The sequence below is a fragment of the Nyctereutes procyonoides genome, unplaced genomic scaffold, assembly GCF_905146905.1.
Source record: "Nyctereutes procyonoides isolate TBG_1078 unplaced genomic scaffold, NYPRO_anot_genome, whole genome shotgun sequence".
Classification (NCBI taxonomy): Eukaryota; Metazoa; Chordata; class Mammalia; order Carnivora; family Canidae; genus Nyctereutes; species Nyctereutes procyonoides.
The window spans coordinates 22,297,880-22,315,967 of record NW_026575132.1 but is presented as its reverse complement, the minus strand read 5'-3'; the positions used below and the strand labels follow the sequence as shown (position 1 = coordinate 22,315,967).

The 18,088-nt window shown below is 36.2% G+C and overlaps 1 protein-coding gene across 3 annotated transcripts in view; it reads left to right on the top strand.

Annotated features, from left to right (window-relative positions):
- The window catches only part of ABCA12 (ATP binding cassette subfamily A member 12), a 168,089-nt gene that overhangs the window by 92,525 nt on the left and 57,476 nt on the right, over nt 1–18,088 (top strand). For all 3 annotated transcript variants that reach the window (XM_055345352.1, XM_055345351.1, XM_055345353.1), the window contains 10 exons: nt 9–121; nt 1,355–1,479; nt 3,476–3,649; nt 5,750–5,914; nt 6,239–6,449; nt 7,408–7,547; nt 9,319–9,438; nt 12,770–12,860; nt 15,026–15,205; nt 15,772–16,087. In XM_055345352.1, coding sequence (XP_055201327.1) covers nt 9–121; nt 1,355–1,479; nt 3,476–3,649; nt 5,750–5,914; nt 6,239–6,449; nt 7,408–7,547; nt 9,319–9,438; nt 12,770–12,860; nt 15,026–15,205; nt 15,772–16,087 — 1,635 coding nt within the window. The remainder of the gene's footprint in view (nt 1–8; nt 122–1,354; nt 1,480–3,475; nt 3,650–5,749; nt 5,915–6,238; nt 6,450–7,407; nt 7,548–9,318; nt 9,439–12,769; nt 12,861–15,025; nt 15,206–15,771; nt 16,088–18,088) is intronic.

The following is an 18,088-nucleotide window of genomic DNA, read 5'->3' as shown; positions in this document are numbered from 1 at the left end:
TGTTCCAGGTTTCTAGAACAGGCACTGCAAATGAATTACTTGGAAAATATCACACAGTTAATGCCAACCATAGAGGCCATGCTGCATGTCAATAACAGCGCAGACACTTCTGAAAAGCCAGGTGTTTCCCCATCCATATTTTAAGTGCTGTCTTAATAAGAATGTGTGTGATTCTCATGCTGCAGCTTAAGAAAGGATTTTTTGAAGTTCCCAACCAAACCTGCTTTGTATCTGCCCTTATACATGAGAAACCTGAAGCTTTCAAATATGGTTATTGTCTAAAATAAACACACAGAAAGCCAGGAGAGGATGAAATAGGGGAATTTGATTTCACAGCAAAAAGATCTTCAAAATTTTAACTAGTTAGACCATTCACCTTTTATTTCACTGATATATTAAAGCGCATTAGCCAGGATGGAATTTATTTACTTCCATGAAAATAATCTGATTTAAAAAATAAAAAAGATGCACTGCTGTCTATAGAAATCGCAATTCAGAACCTCCTATTTATATTCTGAGCATGATGCCCCATGCAATACGTTTCTTCTTTGCATAATACCTCAATACTGAAAAGAAAGGCATTCAGAATCTTGGACAACAGGCAGCTGCAAAATTCGAAGGGCACTAAGTCCAGAAATAAAGAGAGTATATTTGCATAAGGGATACTTCATAAAGAAATTGAAAGATTTTTGCAGAATGAAGATTATAATCTGCTAAAAAATCAAATCAAAATATTATTTGTTAGGCATTAAATGACCCAGATATGAAGTAATTATAATCACTGTCCTAAAAAAGTTTGAAGTTAAACACATTCTATTTAAAAGTGAGGTAATGACTATTAAAAATCCTTTATAAACTATAATGTGCTGGGCAGACTTAAGGAAAAATGCTCTACAGAATTATGGTGCAGACTTAGCAAACCTTGTCCTAAGTTGACAATACTATATGATCCATGGTTGGAAAGCATTTTGAATTTGTGTGATGTTTTAAATCAAACAGGGGGATAAATATATATATATATATATATATATATTTAGTGCATTATATGATCAGAGTCTGTGAGGAAACCCCATTTCTTTAAATCAACTTCATATTGTAGACATTTAAGGAAAATTTATGACCCAGAGCAATCTGTTACCTTGGATCAATGATATCATAATAGAAACAAGTCTAAATCAGATAGAAACAGATCCTAAAGATGCAGAGTTTGCCAAAACAGAGTGACCTCTGCTCCTGACACAAGGCATGTGTGTTGAGTGTGTGTTTTAGTCTAGAAGGTTTCTCTAATGTTAGTACAACAACTGAAAAAGAATCACATTGCAACCAACATGAGTTTTGTTTGTTTTACCTTCAGGTCGGTTAATAGAAATGTTTAAAAATGTTGAAGAGCTGAAAGAAGAACTGAGGAGAACAACAGGCATGTCCCCTGGGAGTATTGACAGTCTGCTGGCCACTCCTATCCCTGATAACAGAGCTGAGGTGGGGTGTCATATATTCGTACTGACAGCCAGATCTTTAAAAAAGTTTAAGTAATGTTTAGTATTTGTTGAACACTTATCAGTAAAACACTGAGAAGTCACACCACAGATCTGGTGAATTTTCCATGCTAATGATAAAATTAGCAGCTGAATTCCTAGTGGGGTTAGAAGAAAAATCCTGAAGCAAGAGGATTATCACTATCATTTCCTTTCCTTCTACTTCTGAGATAAATTTGCCAGTCTGTCATGATGACATCAGAGACCGATTTCAGTAACCTAATTGGGGGAAAAGAAAACATCTGACCATTTACAATTTGTTGAAATGAATACTCAGTTTTGCTTTTTAAAAGTCCCAAGACAAGACATAGTATATAAAATAGATAGGATCCAGGGAATATGTTCTGGTGTGAAAATGAATAATGTCATTTCCTCATAAGCTGATAATAGGGTTTCCCATTGAAATGTCTCTTCTTTTATCCATTTTCCAAATCCATTGTCTGGAAACGTCATAGAAATTTTCCAAAAGAACTGCAGGGCTTAAGACCTCATCCTTTCAAAACTTACGTGTGACAGGGTGTGTCATTTCTAAGCACAGCACAGCTATTCTCCAATATCGGATAAAGTTTTTTGAAGCCTTTAAGACTGCCTTTGGGAAATATTTAGGTGTACTTGCGTCCTGTTCATTGGTTCCCTCATACAAAAAAATTAAAACTGCTTTCCCTTCTGTTTTTTGTCTCTTGTTCCAGCAAATGCTAATCATTGACCTTTTCCCCTGGATCTCACCTTTTACTCATTTTTTCCTAATATCTAATTTCAGCAATCAAGTGTTTGACTTCTGGTGAACAGATTCATTTTTAGTAAATAAAAGCATATATTTGGAGAGTGACATACTTCAAAAGGAAGAGAAAAGTTTCAACAACCTTGATTTCATAAACTTTTCTCTTGATTTCAACTCAATGGCAATAGAGACCTCTTCTCATATGCACACCCTACTTTTCACATGGCACATTACTGTCCAGGATGGTTGATTCATATTATTATGTAATTCTGGTCTTTTTCTTCTTTGCCCTTTATCTTTTTTTTTTAAGATTTTATTTATTTATTCATGAGAGACACACACAGAGGGAGAGGCAGAGACACAGGCAGAGGGAGAAGCAGGCTCCATGCAGGGAGCCTAACACGGGACTCGATTCCGGGTCTCTAGGATCCTGCCATGGGCTGAAGGGGGCACTAAGCCAATGAGCCACCCGGGCTGCCCTATCTCTTGATAGAGATATCTAGAGGATCTTGCATAGGATTATAACTTCAAAAAAAAAAGATTATAACTTCAAATGATTTAAAAATGAAATACAATTTACATAAACTAAAATTTCAAAGGGAAAAAGAGTCTTAAGCAAGTATTTTTTCCAAACTTAATTCCAGATCAATCCTTTCTTGATACCATCATTCAAACAAGAAATCTCAGATCATTACATATATTTCTTTGTCTCTTTTTCTCCCTCTTGTTTCCTAAGTTTTCCAGTGAACTCTGGGCTCTCTATAGTTCATTGATAGTAATTAGGGCTTTATTATTGTTTTAAAGATTTATTTATTTTTATTTAAGAGAGAGAGAGGCCTAGTAGATTGGTTGATCCAATAAATAGGATTAATGACAGTATTAGGGCGCGTGCGCAAGAGAGAGAGAACACAATGGGGGCAGACACAGAGAGAGAAAGAGAGAATCTCAAGTGGACTGCACACTGAGCATGGAGCCTGACATGGGACTTGGTCTCATGACTCTGAGATCATGACCTGAGCTGAAACCAGGAGTTGGACACTTAACCAACTGAGCCACCCAGGTGTCCAGTGATTAGTGCTTTAAATGAAAAGAAAATTTGACTTGGAGCATAATTTATCATATTATTAAAGGAAATCTAAGGGTAAAGATAAACCTTTCTTTTGAGAGATACCTGTCAAAGGACTGACACCTAAAATCTTTTTCTTTCTCCAACTTGCAGATTATTTCTCGGGTGTTCTGGTTGTATTCTTGTGATGCTAATATGACCTATTCCAACATGGAAGATGAGATGAAGGAATTCTGCAATCTGCCTCTTACAGAAAGATCCCGGCAGTCTTACCTCATCGGACTCACCCTTTTGCACTACTTGGACATTTACAACTTCACATACAAGGCAAGTTACTGTTAGTGAAATATTTTATATTCACAATTTAGTATAAAAATATTTGATTACATGAGGATGCTCCCTGATACTGTAATGAATGAGATCCATTTATAGCTTTTAGAATTATAGCTTTATTTTAGAGCTAAATAGGACCTTAGTGATCATATACTGCAAATTTGCACATTTTGTAGATGAGGAAATTAATATTATTGCCTTATTAACTCTCAGTTTGTATATATCCAAGACCACATATTAAATCCAATATATACATACTAAAGTATGAAATATAGATGTTATGTGTGTGTGTACGTCTGTGTGTATATATATATTTTACAGTGAATCAGCATTAATTTGGTAGGATAATAAAGATTAGAGCAAAGTGTTTTTTGTTTTTTTGTTTTTTTTTTGTAAAAAAAAGTAGGAGGGGGAATCCCTGGGTGGCGCAGCGGTTTGGCGCCTGCCTTAGGCCCAGGGCGCGATCCTGGAGACCCGGGATCGAATCCCACGTCGGGTTCCCGGTGCATGGAGCCTGCTTCTCCCTCTGCCTGTCTCTGCTCTCTCTGCCTCTCTCTCTCTCTCTCTCTCTGTGACTGTCATAAATAAATAAATAAATAAAAATTTAAAAAAATAAAGAAATAAATAAAAAGTAGGAGGTGTTTTGGTGTTAAAAATGTGTGTGTGTGTCTTTTGCCTCAAGTTAGAAAGAAAGAGGCTACTGTTACTTAGGCAAAACAACAAAACAACAGGTCATTATCAGAGCTTAAAAGTCAGCAGTGAGCCTGCCTTCAGCCCAGGTGTCATCCTGGAGTCCTGGGATCGAGTCCCACATCAGGCTCCCTGGTTCTCCCTCTGCCTGTGTCTCTGCCTCTCTCTCTTCTCTGTGTCTTTCATGAATAAATAAATAAAATCCAAAAAAAAGAAAGTCAGCAATGACCTCATCTTACAATAAGTACGTGCTTCATAAGTACTTGTGTAATACAAAACTGAAAGAAAAATGTAAGCACAAAAGAATTAAACACCTATTTCACCCATATCTATACTAGATCAAAAATATTTACATGTTATTGCAAACACTGAAAAAAATGTTTTTCCCTTTAAAATAAAAAAGAACCAGAAGCAACATGGCTGACGTACATTGTTACAACAAAAAGGGTGAAAATGGTTTAGGACTAGTTATCAAAAATCCTATTCTGGGTCATCATTTTCTCACACCTGTATTTCTGCAGTGGCCTCTTAACTGGCCTCCCTGTCTCCATCCTTGCAACTCCCCACCACCACCACCCTGCCCCACCATCCCAAAGCAGCCAGAGTGATCCTTTTAAAACTTACGTCACATTGTGCCGACCCTGTGCTCAATACCTTCCAGTGGTTTCTCATTCTGTTCGAGTAAACCCCCCAGATCCTACAGGAACCCCATGATCTGCAAAACTTCTCCCATCTTTAAAATTTTCTTTCCTACTCATTGACTCCTTGGGCCCATGACTGCTACAAGAAACCAGTCAATATTTCAAAAGCCAAAACAGTGCCAGGCCCAAAGAGGCACTCAGCAAGTATCTATTAACTAGACAAAGGGTTACTTAACATCAGCTGTAAACTAAAATGCATATGAAGTGAAATTATTAATTTTGTTCATATAAAATGTTAATCCTCATTTTATGGTATGTCCACAAAGCAGATAATCAAACCAAATATTTTGTGTTGAGTCTAGTAATTAAATATGTGCATTTGACAAACAGAAAACCATTCCTGCTTCTTTTAGGTATTGCAAAGAAAAATAAACATTTCTCATCACTAGTCAATTTATTTCACATCAGTGTAGGAATGCCCAGAATTTTTGCAGAACTGAAGAAAAATGGAAATGTTGATTTTGTAATTTAGAAAAAAATATGACTAAAGTTAGTAGCTGTGCTAGTGAGGTAGCTTTGTATCTTCACAGTATCATTCCATTGGCATCTTGTGCTCCTATGGTTGTTGACTTCCCTGGACATGTCAGGAGCTTTCCCTCCTCATGTACCTCACACATCTTTCCTGCCCTGCCTTAAACTTTCCTCTGTGTGCGGGTTCCAATGTCTCTACATATATCATTTATTTTTATTCTGTTCCTGTTAGGTGTTTTTCCCTAGGGAAGATCAAAAGCCAGTAGAAAAGATGATAGAACTCTTCATGAGGCTAAAAGAGATTCTCAATCAGATGGCTTCCGGCACACATCCGCTGCTAGATAAAATGACATCCCTGAGACAAATGCATCTGCCCAGAAGTGTTCCATTATCACAGGTAGGAAAATCACCCAGTAATACATTTATTGGGAAATTCCTTTTGTCACATTAACTTTTACTTGAGATTGCTTATAATACATTCAGCTACAAATATAGTATGTTGGGAAAAAGCACCTGCAGGAAAACTCTTCTACTCTGGCAAAAGTTTTCGCCACTAAGTTAGTGAAGTTCAGCATTCTGCATTTATATTTGGGATACATACTTTAAGGGAATTATGGAAGCTGTACGGGTACTCTAAGCACTACCAGGTTTTCTTCTGTATTGTTCTCAGTAGCATTTATAGCTTTATAATGTTAATAAATCTTGGATTTTTATCTCATAGGCAATGTACAGAAGCAACCGGATGAACACACCCCAAGGATCATTTAGCACCATCTCCCAAGCATTGTGTTCCCAGGGAATTACCACTGAATATTTAACGGCCATGCTGCCGTCTTCTCAAAGGCGAAAAGGCAACCATACCAAGGATTTTTTGACTTATAAATTAAGCAAAGAACAGATTGCTTCCAAATATGGAATTCCCACACATACCAGTAAGTACGCTTCAAAATCAGCACAGTAACATCATCTCCTGATAACATTGTCTACTATAGCTTAGCCTTTTATAATCAATGAAGTATTAATTTTCTCCAACACTTTGACAGCACTTACCACACATCAAACATGTTTGCGTATTAACTGATTCACACTTCACAACAACCTAGGAGGTGTGCATCTCCATCTTAGTAAGGGGAATTGAGACACAAATAGACTAAATACCTGGCCACAGTCACCCAAACTGAAAGTGTCATAGCTGTGATCTGAATTCAGTGATCTATTGCAAGATCTTAATTACCACACTGAGAATTTGCCAGTCACAACTACACCATCCTTGCCAGTAAATAATAATAATAAAAAAAAAAATGCTTTAAATCTGCTTAGGTCAACATTTTTGTTGACCTCCAGAATTAGAAAAGTTCTGAATGCAGCAGAACTATAAACATTTAGGGGCACATCAACCCCATGATGCTTGAGATGCGAAATTCCATCAACTGAGCTCTTCCACATAATATATGGATATTTGGTATACCAATTGGATTGACTCGTTTATTCATCTTTTTATTCATTCAACATTCAGGGAAAAACTCTTATGTATCTGGTACTACTATTCTAGTAGCAGATTTTTGTATATGTGTTCTTAAATTAAGCACTAGTGAGGTGAATCTGTTGGGAGATATTCTGAAATGTGATGTTCAACCTCTCTAACTCCTTTTTAGCAAAATGCCATCACTTATTATAAGGTTGTTGAATGGGTTAAACTTACATACCTAAAAAAAAAAATTGTTACTACACTTTCTTCCTTTGATACCAGAGGCCTCATAACCATTAATAATAAGGGAAGTAGAAGACATGTATCTTTGAGTGTGATAACAATAAGCTGTGTCAATTTACCATAAGGAAATAGATTTTAGATACATATACTAAATGGTTTTATTCACTTTTTCCTTCCAGCACCATTTTGCTTCTCCCTTTATAAAGACATCATTAATATGCCTGCTGGACCTGTGATTTGGGCCTTCTTAAAACCTATGTTGTTGGGAAAAATTTTGTATGCACCCTATACCCCCATCACAAAGGCAATAATGGAAAAGGTTTGACCATCATAACTCAAAGTTTCTATCTTGAATATTAAGATGATTTTTAAAGTAATCAACTTCCAAATTTACTATAGCTGAATCCGCTTTCTTTATATCTTACCTACTGCTACCCTTGGCTTTCTGAAACTCTTAATTCTCAAAGTCTGCTCTTTATATGTGTAAACAATGTTGATTGGTTGGTAGCTCTTTGAAGAGACAGGAACTGTGTAGACCCTTGAGAATGAGATTAGTTGAAGCAAGACCTCAGATTTTTCAGCCTGTCTCCAAAAGCAGAAAAGTTTTCTACAAGTAGTGTCTAATTTTCAAAGTGTGTAAAAATAATGGCACTAGAAAAAAATTATATTAAAGCATTACATAGCCAGTTTGAGCAAAAACAATCCCTAAATTTTAAAGTTTTGGCTTCATATTAGGTTGTACAATTCAACATGTTATGTTTATATAAGAGATTGATGTCAAGAAAGACATTATTAATAGTAACTGTACTTATCTACCTAATTTAACCATAGTTACATTTCTCTCCAACTTTTAAAGTTAGTTTTCATGATTTGAATTATAAACCTGCTATTTTTAAAATGATAGAGTGAAAGTAAAAAAAAAAAAAAGAAGTCTCTGCTTTACCATTACTTGGTCATTAGACCATAGTTTAAGTGAATATGATATCAGTTTAGGTCTATATAAAAATGGACATGAGTTCATCACTAGTTTCTAAAAGGTTCTTTGTTTTTATTGTTTGCATTTTAATATCTTATTTGCTTTATTGGCTATACCTCTGTATAACTTTGCATAAATGAAGTCATCACCTGCCTATTTCCTAAGTGCAGTCATTTTTTTCTTTCCTTTTTGTTTGGTTCTCTTTTTCTCTCCTCTTGATCTTACTCTTTCTTTCATGTAACTAATGAATTTTAGCATCAAAATGTGTTTTCCTGTAATTTATGCACATTTCTCTAATTCTTTATAGGTTATTATGCTACATATCTATTCATATGCAGAGTTTTTGTCATTGTTTGCATTATTAAAATGGGGTTACGTTATAATGCTTTTCTACCTACGCATTGCTTTATTCACACAACAATACCTTGTGGAAATTCTTCCAACTCAGTTGGTGTAGTTTAATTCATTCTTTTTGAAAATTGCAAACTTTTTCATATCATAGAATTTACTCAGCCAGTCCTCAATTTTAGGGCATTCATTTTGTTTCGAGTGTTTCCTTCTAATTTTTTTGCTAATGTAAATAATGTGACAACAAATTCTCTCGTGCATATTATTTATATGGTGGTATTTTTATTTTAATGAGATGATTGTTCAGAATTGAAGGATTGAGGATAACGTATTTTATTTCATGACTGTTATCAGATTGCTTTCCAAACAGGGCTGTAACATATTCATTTCCACCAGTGGTATGTGAAAGCATCTTTCTCATATCCTTGAACTAGGGTGTTTCTGTAGTAGTAAAGTTAAATGTGTCACTGGAAAAAATAATTTCTGAGAACTCCAGAAGGTACATCTTCATTTTGACTCTAAATTAACTGTGGACAGTGAAGCAAACCTTACAGTTTCCAGAATTTTTACAAGTGATCTTGACCCTATAAAAAGTCGCCACTCAAAAACTCTGACATTGTGGGGTTTCTGACACTATGCTTTTACTAGCTCCACCTTTTAGAATTGTTTCTTAAAGCTCTGTAACAAGACAACCTTAAAAATGCCTTTTTGAAATATAGGAAAAATAGTAATGGGCTGGATCTATTTTTGTTTCTTTGTCTTTTAGTCTAATGTGACTCTGAGGCAGCTGTCGGAATTAAGAGAAAAATCTCAAGAGTGGATGGATAACTCACCACTTTTCATGAATTCCTTCCACCTGTTAAACCAGACGATTCCCATGCTCCAAGTAAGACATGGCTTTGTCTTTCTCTTTCATGGGAATTGTAATTCTTTAGATTTTAGTCACCTTCATTATGGGAATGGGCAGGTAGTAACTCAGAATCCATATTCAGTAGATTAAATTGTGTCTAAGAAAAAGTCTAAGACAGGATAATAGGTCTGTGCCACTCCCATTCATAGTCCTCTTCATCACCTGTGGTGGGTCCTCTCTCTGTAATTCAGAGAGAAGCCATCTTATAGGTCGAACTTGACTTAAATAGTGACTTAAATCTTGTTTTCCATAAATAAAATGCTGTAAAAAGTACTTTTTTTTTTAAAGGATTTTATTTATTTATTCATGAGAGACACAGGCAGAGGGAGAAGCAGGCTCCATGCAGGGAGCCCGATGTGGGACCCGATCTTGGGTCTCCAGGATTAGGCCCTGGGCCAAAGGCGGTGCCAAACTGCTGAGCCACCGGGGCTGTCCCTGTAAAAAGTACTTTAAACGTGCTGATATTTTGGTTCCTCCACATTAGATTATTTTTAACTATTTTAACAGAACCAGAATTCCTAAAATATTAATATTCTGGAGAAGAATGTTAAATTTGGGGAATTCTTTGGTTGAAACATACGACACTCTAGGTTAAAGATTTGACAATGCAACTCAAATACAATGCACACTGGCTCAAAAGTGTAATTGGCAATTCTTGCAAAAGATTCAAGGCTTTCTGAAGATGATGAAGATCATGTAGGGAAATGTTCCAATCACAAACAGAGCTATTGACAACTTAACGATGGAGCAGCAGAGTCAGGCCAGTTACCAACTAGAGAAGAGAAAACTGGCAGGAAGGATGGCAACCTAGGAACTTGAAGAGAGAATGCCTTCCATATCAGAATATTGAGAGAGGCCCATGGAAAACTGATGGAGAGCTAAAATATATTTGCCACCCACCCCAAAAAGGCCTTCTTATAATCATGCTCAAGAAGCTAAACATAAAGGATTTGTGTCACACAACTTTGTCAGAAAAATTACGCCCAAATGATGCTTTGCTCAATCTTTGTTTTGACTAACAATTAGCTCATAGTTACAATTACAATCTGGCTTTTATTATAAATAATACATAAAATTTATACTATAGTGCGATAAATGATAAAATACATTTCTGAAAAAGATACTTAATAATTTTATTAATAGAAGAATGGAAACTTTCATCAAACACCTTCCCCACAATTTACTATTAAGTGTGGTTATAATTTTCTAATTTTACGCATGTTCATTTTAATTGGCCTTTTTTTTTTTTTTGATGAGTCTTATGTAACCAAGACCACTTGAGTAGTACATTATTGACATATGTATTTTCCTAAATGGAAGACTGCTCCTTTTTGCCTAAAACTTTTTTCCTGTGGAGCAGAAAAAAACCCTACACATATGATTTCATTAGGGAAAGTTTTGTTGGCCAAAGTAGTGAATTAACAAAAGACATGATCTATGCCTAGTAGTTCCAAAATGCAGTAATTTGCTGTGGAGAAACTCTATGACCTTGTCCATAAAAGGCCCATTATCTCATCAAAGTAACTTTCTGGTCTATTCTAGACCAGAACAAATCATCATTCTAAGCTATTAAGGAAAAACTTATTTCTACACATGTACACAAATTTGAAATTTAAAACTTTTAGCCCAACACCTGGCTTTGCCAATGTGAAGCCCAAGGCAAAAGATGTAAGACACTTGATCTACAGTTTATGAATCTCTAAAATTAGAATCTTTTTTTTTTTGAGGTTTTATTTATTTATTCATGAAAGACAGAGAGAGAGGCAGAGACATAGAGGGAGAAGCAGGCTCCTCGCAGGAAGCCTGATGTGGGACTCGATCCCCAAACTGGGATCACACCCTGAGCCAAAGGCAAATGCTCAACCGCTGAGCCACCCAGGGATCCCTAAAATGAGCATTTTGATAGCCACTTCATGGATTTGTGAGGATCATATGTGTGGAAGTGTATAAAAACAGTATTACATATCATAAGACTGTTTGGAAGAAGGAGTACTGGGAGAATGGCAATATGGCTCAGGGGGTCAGCTCTGAACTGCAACTAACACAGTGCTTTATTTATTAGTAATGCTCTGATTCAGTTTTTTCATGATGCACAAATTAATTCCTGGTAAATAGAATTTAAAGGACTTGGGTCATCATGTAGCTGTGTGATAGCCATTGGTCTGCATGCTGCCAACTTTTCTTAGACTTATAGATTTAGTGAATTAATTCTATTGTATATATGCTCTGTTAATACATATTATTCTTAATCACTTACCTCTGTGATAACAAAACCTAAGACATTGGTAAGAAGGACAGAATAATAAGTGGTACTGAATTGTCCTCTAAAGGGAAAACCAACTTAGGCCTGGCTCACATAAAGAGTAGGCCATAAATTAACACATAAGGTAAACATTTCTTTAATCAAGTTGATTTCTCTGCCTTCAACTTTCCCCTTGGCCCTTACTAATTTTGTGTCTGTAGGCAACCTCAAGGTGTTAGGGAAAACTGTGCAAGAAAATTAAGGTAAAGTGTATTAGACAGTGCCCAGTACACAATAAGATCTCAGTAAGTGTTACCTAGTTGTACTTCTACAGTAGTAAAAGCTGTGTCTCCTAATTTGGAAGATAGCTATAAAAGTCTTTATATGTTACAGCATTTATGCTTTTTAAAAAATTTTCAGCCTTTCCATGGATATAGAGTAATTTAAAGTTTTATTATCAGCTCATTTTTCTGTGTTCACATAATTGTGCTTTTTACAATATAAAATGATATTATAGTAATTTACATTTGACTGTTCTGATAAGATGAGCCATTCATTCTTTCTTTACAGAAAAGTAACATGAAGCTGGAAAAAAGCCGAGTGCTTGCTGAGAGCCCATAGCTAGGAAGTAGGAGAAGTGGGGTACAATCAACTGTGTTATCACAATTTTGAGGAGTTGTTTTAGTTTATTTCAGTTGAACAAAATTCAACTATGAACCACTACAATTGTATACAACATATATCAAAAAACAATATAGTGGCCATGGGTAAAAATGACTTTTAACGTTGAATATAATTTTCTGATGTTGATAATTAGGGTCAGAGCTGGCTACTTTAGCTTGCTTTAGCCAATTTGTGTCTAGTGATTCTTTCTTTCTAGTCATTAGCAGCCGTATACCTTCTCTTTCTTTCTCAAGGATTTTTATGTGAGGGCTGCAAGGTGATGCATTTATAATGTGGAGTAGTGGTTACTTCATTTCACTGTAGGTGTTATTAGAGAAACGGTGATTAGACAGACATGTTTTCTTCTTCTGTTGACACTGATTCCCTATTACTATTTGTTAGAATACTCTAAGGAACCCCTTTGTGCAAGTTTTTGTGAAGTTCTCTGTGGGACTCGATGCTGTTGAACTATTGAAACAGATAGATGAACTCGGTAAGTCCAGATTCACAAAACTTTGTTCACTAGTCATGTCAGAAATATGAGAAACATGGTTGCATATGGAAACTTTTTGTTTTCTTCTGTATTTGATTTTTAGCTAGTTATTCTAAGAAAAGTAAAATCCTGTATATCTTTTTCCTAGATCATTGTATAATTACAACTAATAACAACTATTTGGATGCCCAATATCTGCAGTTAGTTTCAGCATTATATACTTCATATAAATGCAGTTTCCTGCAATCATTGGTAGGTTGACAGAAATAAGAGGACCTTTTTTTTTTTTTTTTTTTTGGATAACTTGATGAAAAGCAAGTCCTTAAGGACAAAGGAAGATGAAATGGTTTATTTCTGGATATATTTAACATTTTATCTCCACCAGCCTCAGAATCATTTTGACTAACCCAGAATGTAACTGGATGAGGTTATTGAGTTAGCAAAAGCAAAACAAAGCAATGAAGAGACTCAGAGGAAAATAAACTTAAATCAGTATTCAAGGTTGGATCCTCCTCTCAGAGTCATTTAAAAGGAACAGGCAAAGAGGATCAAAGGAACCTGTCTGAACTTATGCATTCCCTCTGCCACATCCCCACCTTCAACCTAAGGGATGCAAGACATCTAATTCAGTCTGTGTCTCATTCACTGTTGCTATGCAACCACAAGTATGAGGAAGAGATTGAGAGCATCAGAATTTGGCTGCAGTGGAGCAGGTGCCCCTCCTCCTCATCCCTGGTACTACTGGAACAGAAGTAACACAGGTTGTAAACCAGTAGGGAGGAATTATGCTTACATTTGTCTTGTATATAGTTGTGTGCACGTTATGATAGTTGACTGAATTTGATTAAAGGAAGATATTAGTGGATTTATTCTCTAAAAGTATCATTTGGGTAAGAAACCATTTGATCAAAATATTGGAAATACAACACAAAGTTCTTATGTAAGTTTTATCTTCCTAACATCATATGGGAAGGGAGTTCTAGAATTTAAAATTATATTAAAATTAATGTAGCAGTGAGACTTGATGTTTGTGTAATTGTATATGTAACTCAGTATCTAGGAATTTATATAGTTGGAACTGAAGGAGCACTGACCCTCATGGCTCCTCTTTGAGCCTAACTGCCAGCGTTTCTAAGGAATCCTTGGTGTTGTGTTGATTTGCAGTGGCCGCTGGAGGCCACTGTTCAACCACAGTTTTGCCCCTCCCCCACCAATGTCTATATCAAACAAACCATTTCACTTTAAATTCTAATGAGAAATGCATTTAATAAGTTGCCCTCTGTGAGAAATTAAGTCTTATGTTGGACTATGGAAGAGTCATGTTTGGGTTCTGTGAGAAGGGATTTATGATACTCACAACATTCTTGGTATTCACGACGATCAAGTCAGTGAAAATTTAATTGGCCCAGTGATTTATTAACTTGCAATTTCATATTTACCCTTTGTCTCAGTTGATTCCCTCATAAGGAATCATGAAATTGAAGAGCAATTAAATCCTCTTTCTTCCAGAGTAATTACCTGAAATAAAATCTTGATCACTTTGTCTAGATTAATACAGATATCAATAGAGATAACTCATATGAGGTTTTAAATCAAACATTTTTAGAAAGTTGTTCACTATGTGGCATAGATTCTCACAGTCTCCTAAGAAATGATTCTGTAGCACAAATTATTGAATGGTAGAGTTTATTTTTTCTACACACGCTACATAAATTTCCCTTTGTTTAAATTCTTACATTCACATTCCCTGAACAAGGTAAGCATTTCTGTTTTACTCGAAAGTTTTGTCTCTAGTTTTCTTCCTGACTGTATGTAAATGTATTTTTTAAATTATTCACCTTTAGCCACTGGTTAATTAAATTGTAGCAGAATATACTTTTAAGTTGGCTTAGGTTGGGTATCACTCTCTGAACTTGGGTCTACTGTGTCGGTACTAGCTCAACTTTCTCTTCAATGAATATCTGCACACCTGGACACATTTTCCCAGGTGTTACTTGATATTTTTATTACCAGATATTTTAGAGTAAATTCTACAAGTTCCTATTATTCGTTATCTATTAAGTGGTAGGCACTGAACAAAAAGTCAGTATTTTGTTTCATTACTACTAGAAACAGCATTACAACATTATAATATGTGTTTTGTCTGTTTTGTTTTGCTTTTTTAGATATTCTAAGGCTGAAATTAGAAAACAGCATTGACCTCATTGATCATCTTAACACACTATCCTCCCTGACAGTAAATATTTCCTCCTGTGTATTATATGACCGTATTCAGGCAGCAGAAAATGTAGATGAAATGGAGAGAGAGGCCAACAGGCTTTACAAAAGCAATGAACTCTTTGGAAGTAAGTGTTATTCTACTAGAGTTTGAGCTCTCTTTGTACTAAAATTGGCCAAATTCTTCCTTCACCCCTTTCATCCAGAACTCAGGAAAGTAGTGGCAGGGGGAGGGGTCACTGTGCCCTCTGATGTCCTTAGAAGCGAAAACCTTTCATGTAGTCAACCCACTATATCATCTGACGAGACTTCTGCATATGTGTGATTTTGTTGGCATGGTTAAAATGAAGACGAGGACTGAAACGGATTACATAGTTACAGGGTGAAGTTGAGTCCATAATCAGTCAAGATTATTCATTTTATTGTGTATTTTTTTTTTAATTTTAGTAAGTGGCTTGGAGTGATATATTTAATCTGGCCACTTAGTTTGTAATTATATTCTCAGACCCCTGCTTTGAATCTCTGAAGTTGTCACTTCCAATTAGCCATCTTTTCTGTAAATTAGGGGCCTGAACTTAGTGTCACATTACAAACTCAATTGCCTGTTTGGCTGCCCCCTAAGTGTACCCTCCAAACAGTGAATAATGTCAACCATAAAATAACCTTTCTGCTGTTGTTGCCATTTTATTTTTAGGTGTTATTTTTAAGCTTCCTTCTAACAGAAGCCAACATAGACGCTATGACTCTGAAAATGTGTCTCTTCCTCCTGTCATAAAATATACCATCCGCATGAGTCTCAAGACTGCACAGACCACAAGAAGCATAAGGACCAAGATTTGGGCCCCGGGGCCACACAATTCTCCATCACATAACCAGATCTATGGCAGGGCTTTTGTTTACTTGCAGGATAGTATTGAGAGAGCAATCATTGAATTGCAGACTGGAAGAAACTCCCAAGAAGTAGCGGTTCAGGTTCAGGCAATTCCATATCCCTGCTACATGAAAGACAAGTAAGTCTGGGTGGTTGTAGCCATTTTTAAGAGCCTTTTTTTGTGTGTGATAACTCATTTCTGTTTATCCATTCACATGGATCAAGATCTCTTCCACCGAATTTTTGTCAAATGCTTATTTCCAGGAAAGGGTCCACACTACAGGGCATGGCTCTACAACAGCTGCTCATTGTTACCAAAATGATGGCAAAGTTCTTCTCAAATGATTCAGGTTTTCTTGATCATGACCCTGAGCTTCCCAAGGACCTTGGCCCTCAAATCAGGAGAATCAGACTCCACACCTGAGTGCGTTGTTGCATGATTTTGACACTACCCACTTTGTACTGGTCTTCCCTTTCTCTAGTTAAAGGAGGGGATTAAATGAGTCAATCTTAGCATCTCTTCTAACTCTCAAATTTCATTAAAATTTACGACCATTTGGCCAATCTTAAGGAAAAATTTCAATAAAACACATCATTGATCAACTCTCTAGGATAAATATTATGCTATCTGAAACTACGTTATGCACTACTAGTCCGCTTGCTAGGAATCTTTATCTAAAATGGTTTGCTAAATGAACAAAAGATACAAAGACCATGATTTAAACAACTGAATTTGAATGGCCAAGAAATCTACCAGGTGGGTAGCACTGACTGGCTCCTCCACTTTGACCACAGTTAGTCTCATCCTCCTACATAAAAGCTGGAGGCTGAATATTACTTTAAAGACATTGCACTTGTTATCCAGCCCAGTTACTGCAGTTTATATGCAATTCAGATGGTTGTTCTGGACTTTTTTTTTTTTCATTTTTCTTTCTATCGATGCATCTGTCTCCTTTGGCTGCTTCAAGAGCTATAGATGAAATGAGGTTATGTAACCCTTGTGCAGTAGCGATACAGGGAGACGAATGAGGATTCCATCAGTGGGTTGTCAAGGTCAGCTGCTTATTGTGGAGGCCGGTCAGTCCTTTGCAGCCTGAACTGTGTGTGAACTGCAATGGCCTGCATGAATAGTAAAGACGTGTGGGTTCAATTAAAAGAAAATTCTCATCTATTTTCCTGCTCATCTTTTTCTCCTTGTAAATTTTGGTGCCTAAGATTGTGGGTGCCCGGTTTCCTTTTTAAGAAGAAAAGTGACTCTGTTCTGTCTTCTTCATGGAACAGAATGATCCTAATATCTTCCACATACATATAAATTCTTTATTGCATACAAGGTGCTCCCACATATATTATTTCCTTTGTTCTATACAATGACTTCAGTAAGATAAGCAGGAGCAGGTATCATTAGTTGTATTTTCCTGATGAAGAAAACTGAAATCCAACCCCCCAAAAGGGTTAAATAACATGTCCAAAGTTGTACAGCTGGTACCTTACTGGTCCTTCAGTTAGGAGACCGGCATTTTCTTCTTTATATTAAACCAAACCTAAACCAAACCAATCTTAAAATACACAATCACTTGGAAGAAACGTTACAGGGGATATGTTATTAATGAATGAGGGCCTTTGCCTAATTCTAGGGCCAGAAATACCATTAAGGCTGGACCTGAGCCGAGAGAAAATTCATTCAACAAATATTGTTTAAGTGCCTAACTCATGCCAGACAGTTTCCCAGGAATGAAGAAAATTGGATATGGCCCCAATATCAGTCGTCCCTCATCCAAAAAAAAGCCAAATAACCCTTATATCTTTGATGGTGATACACTTCTGATGGCTAAAGTTATAATGAATGATGGTGATGTCATGTTCCATTAATATTTGCATTTTTCATGAGGAACTTGAAGGTAATACCTTAGCCTTACAGATTAAAAAGGAAATGGCCTTGGTACCTATCTCCTCATGAAAATGTCAGGGGAGCCTAATATGGAAAACAGGTCAACTTACAGTTCCTCTCTTTGAAAACTACTCATTTACCCTACCCCATAAAAAGGTGGCCAGTGTTAGAACCATGATTCTCAAATTATGATCCCTGCACCAGCAACATCGGCATCACCTGGGAAGTTGTCTAAAATGCAAATTCCTTGTC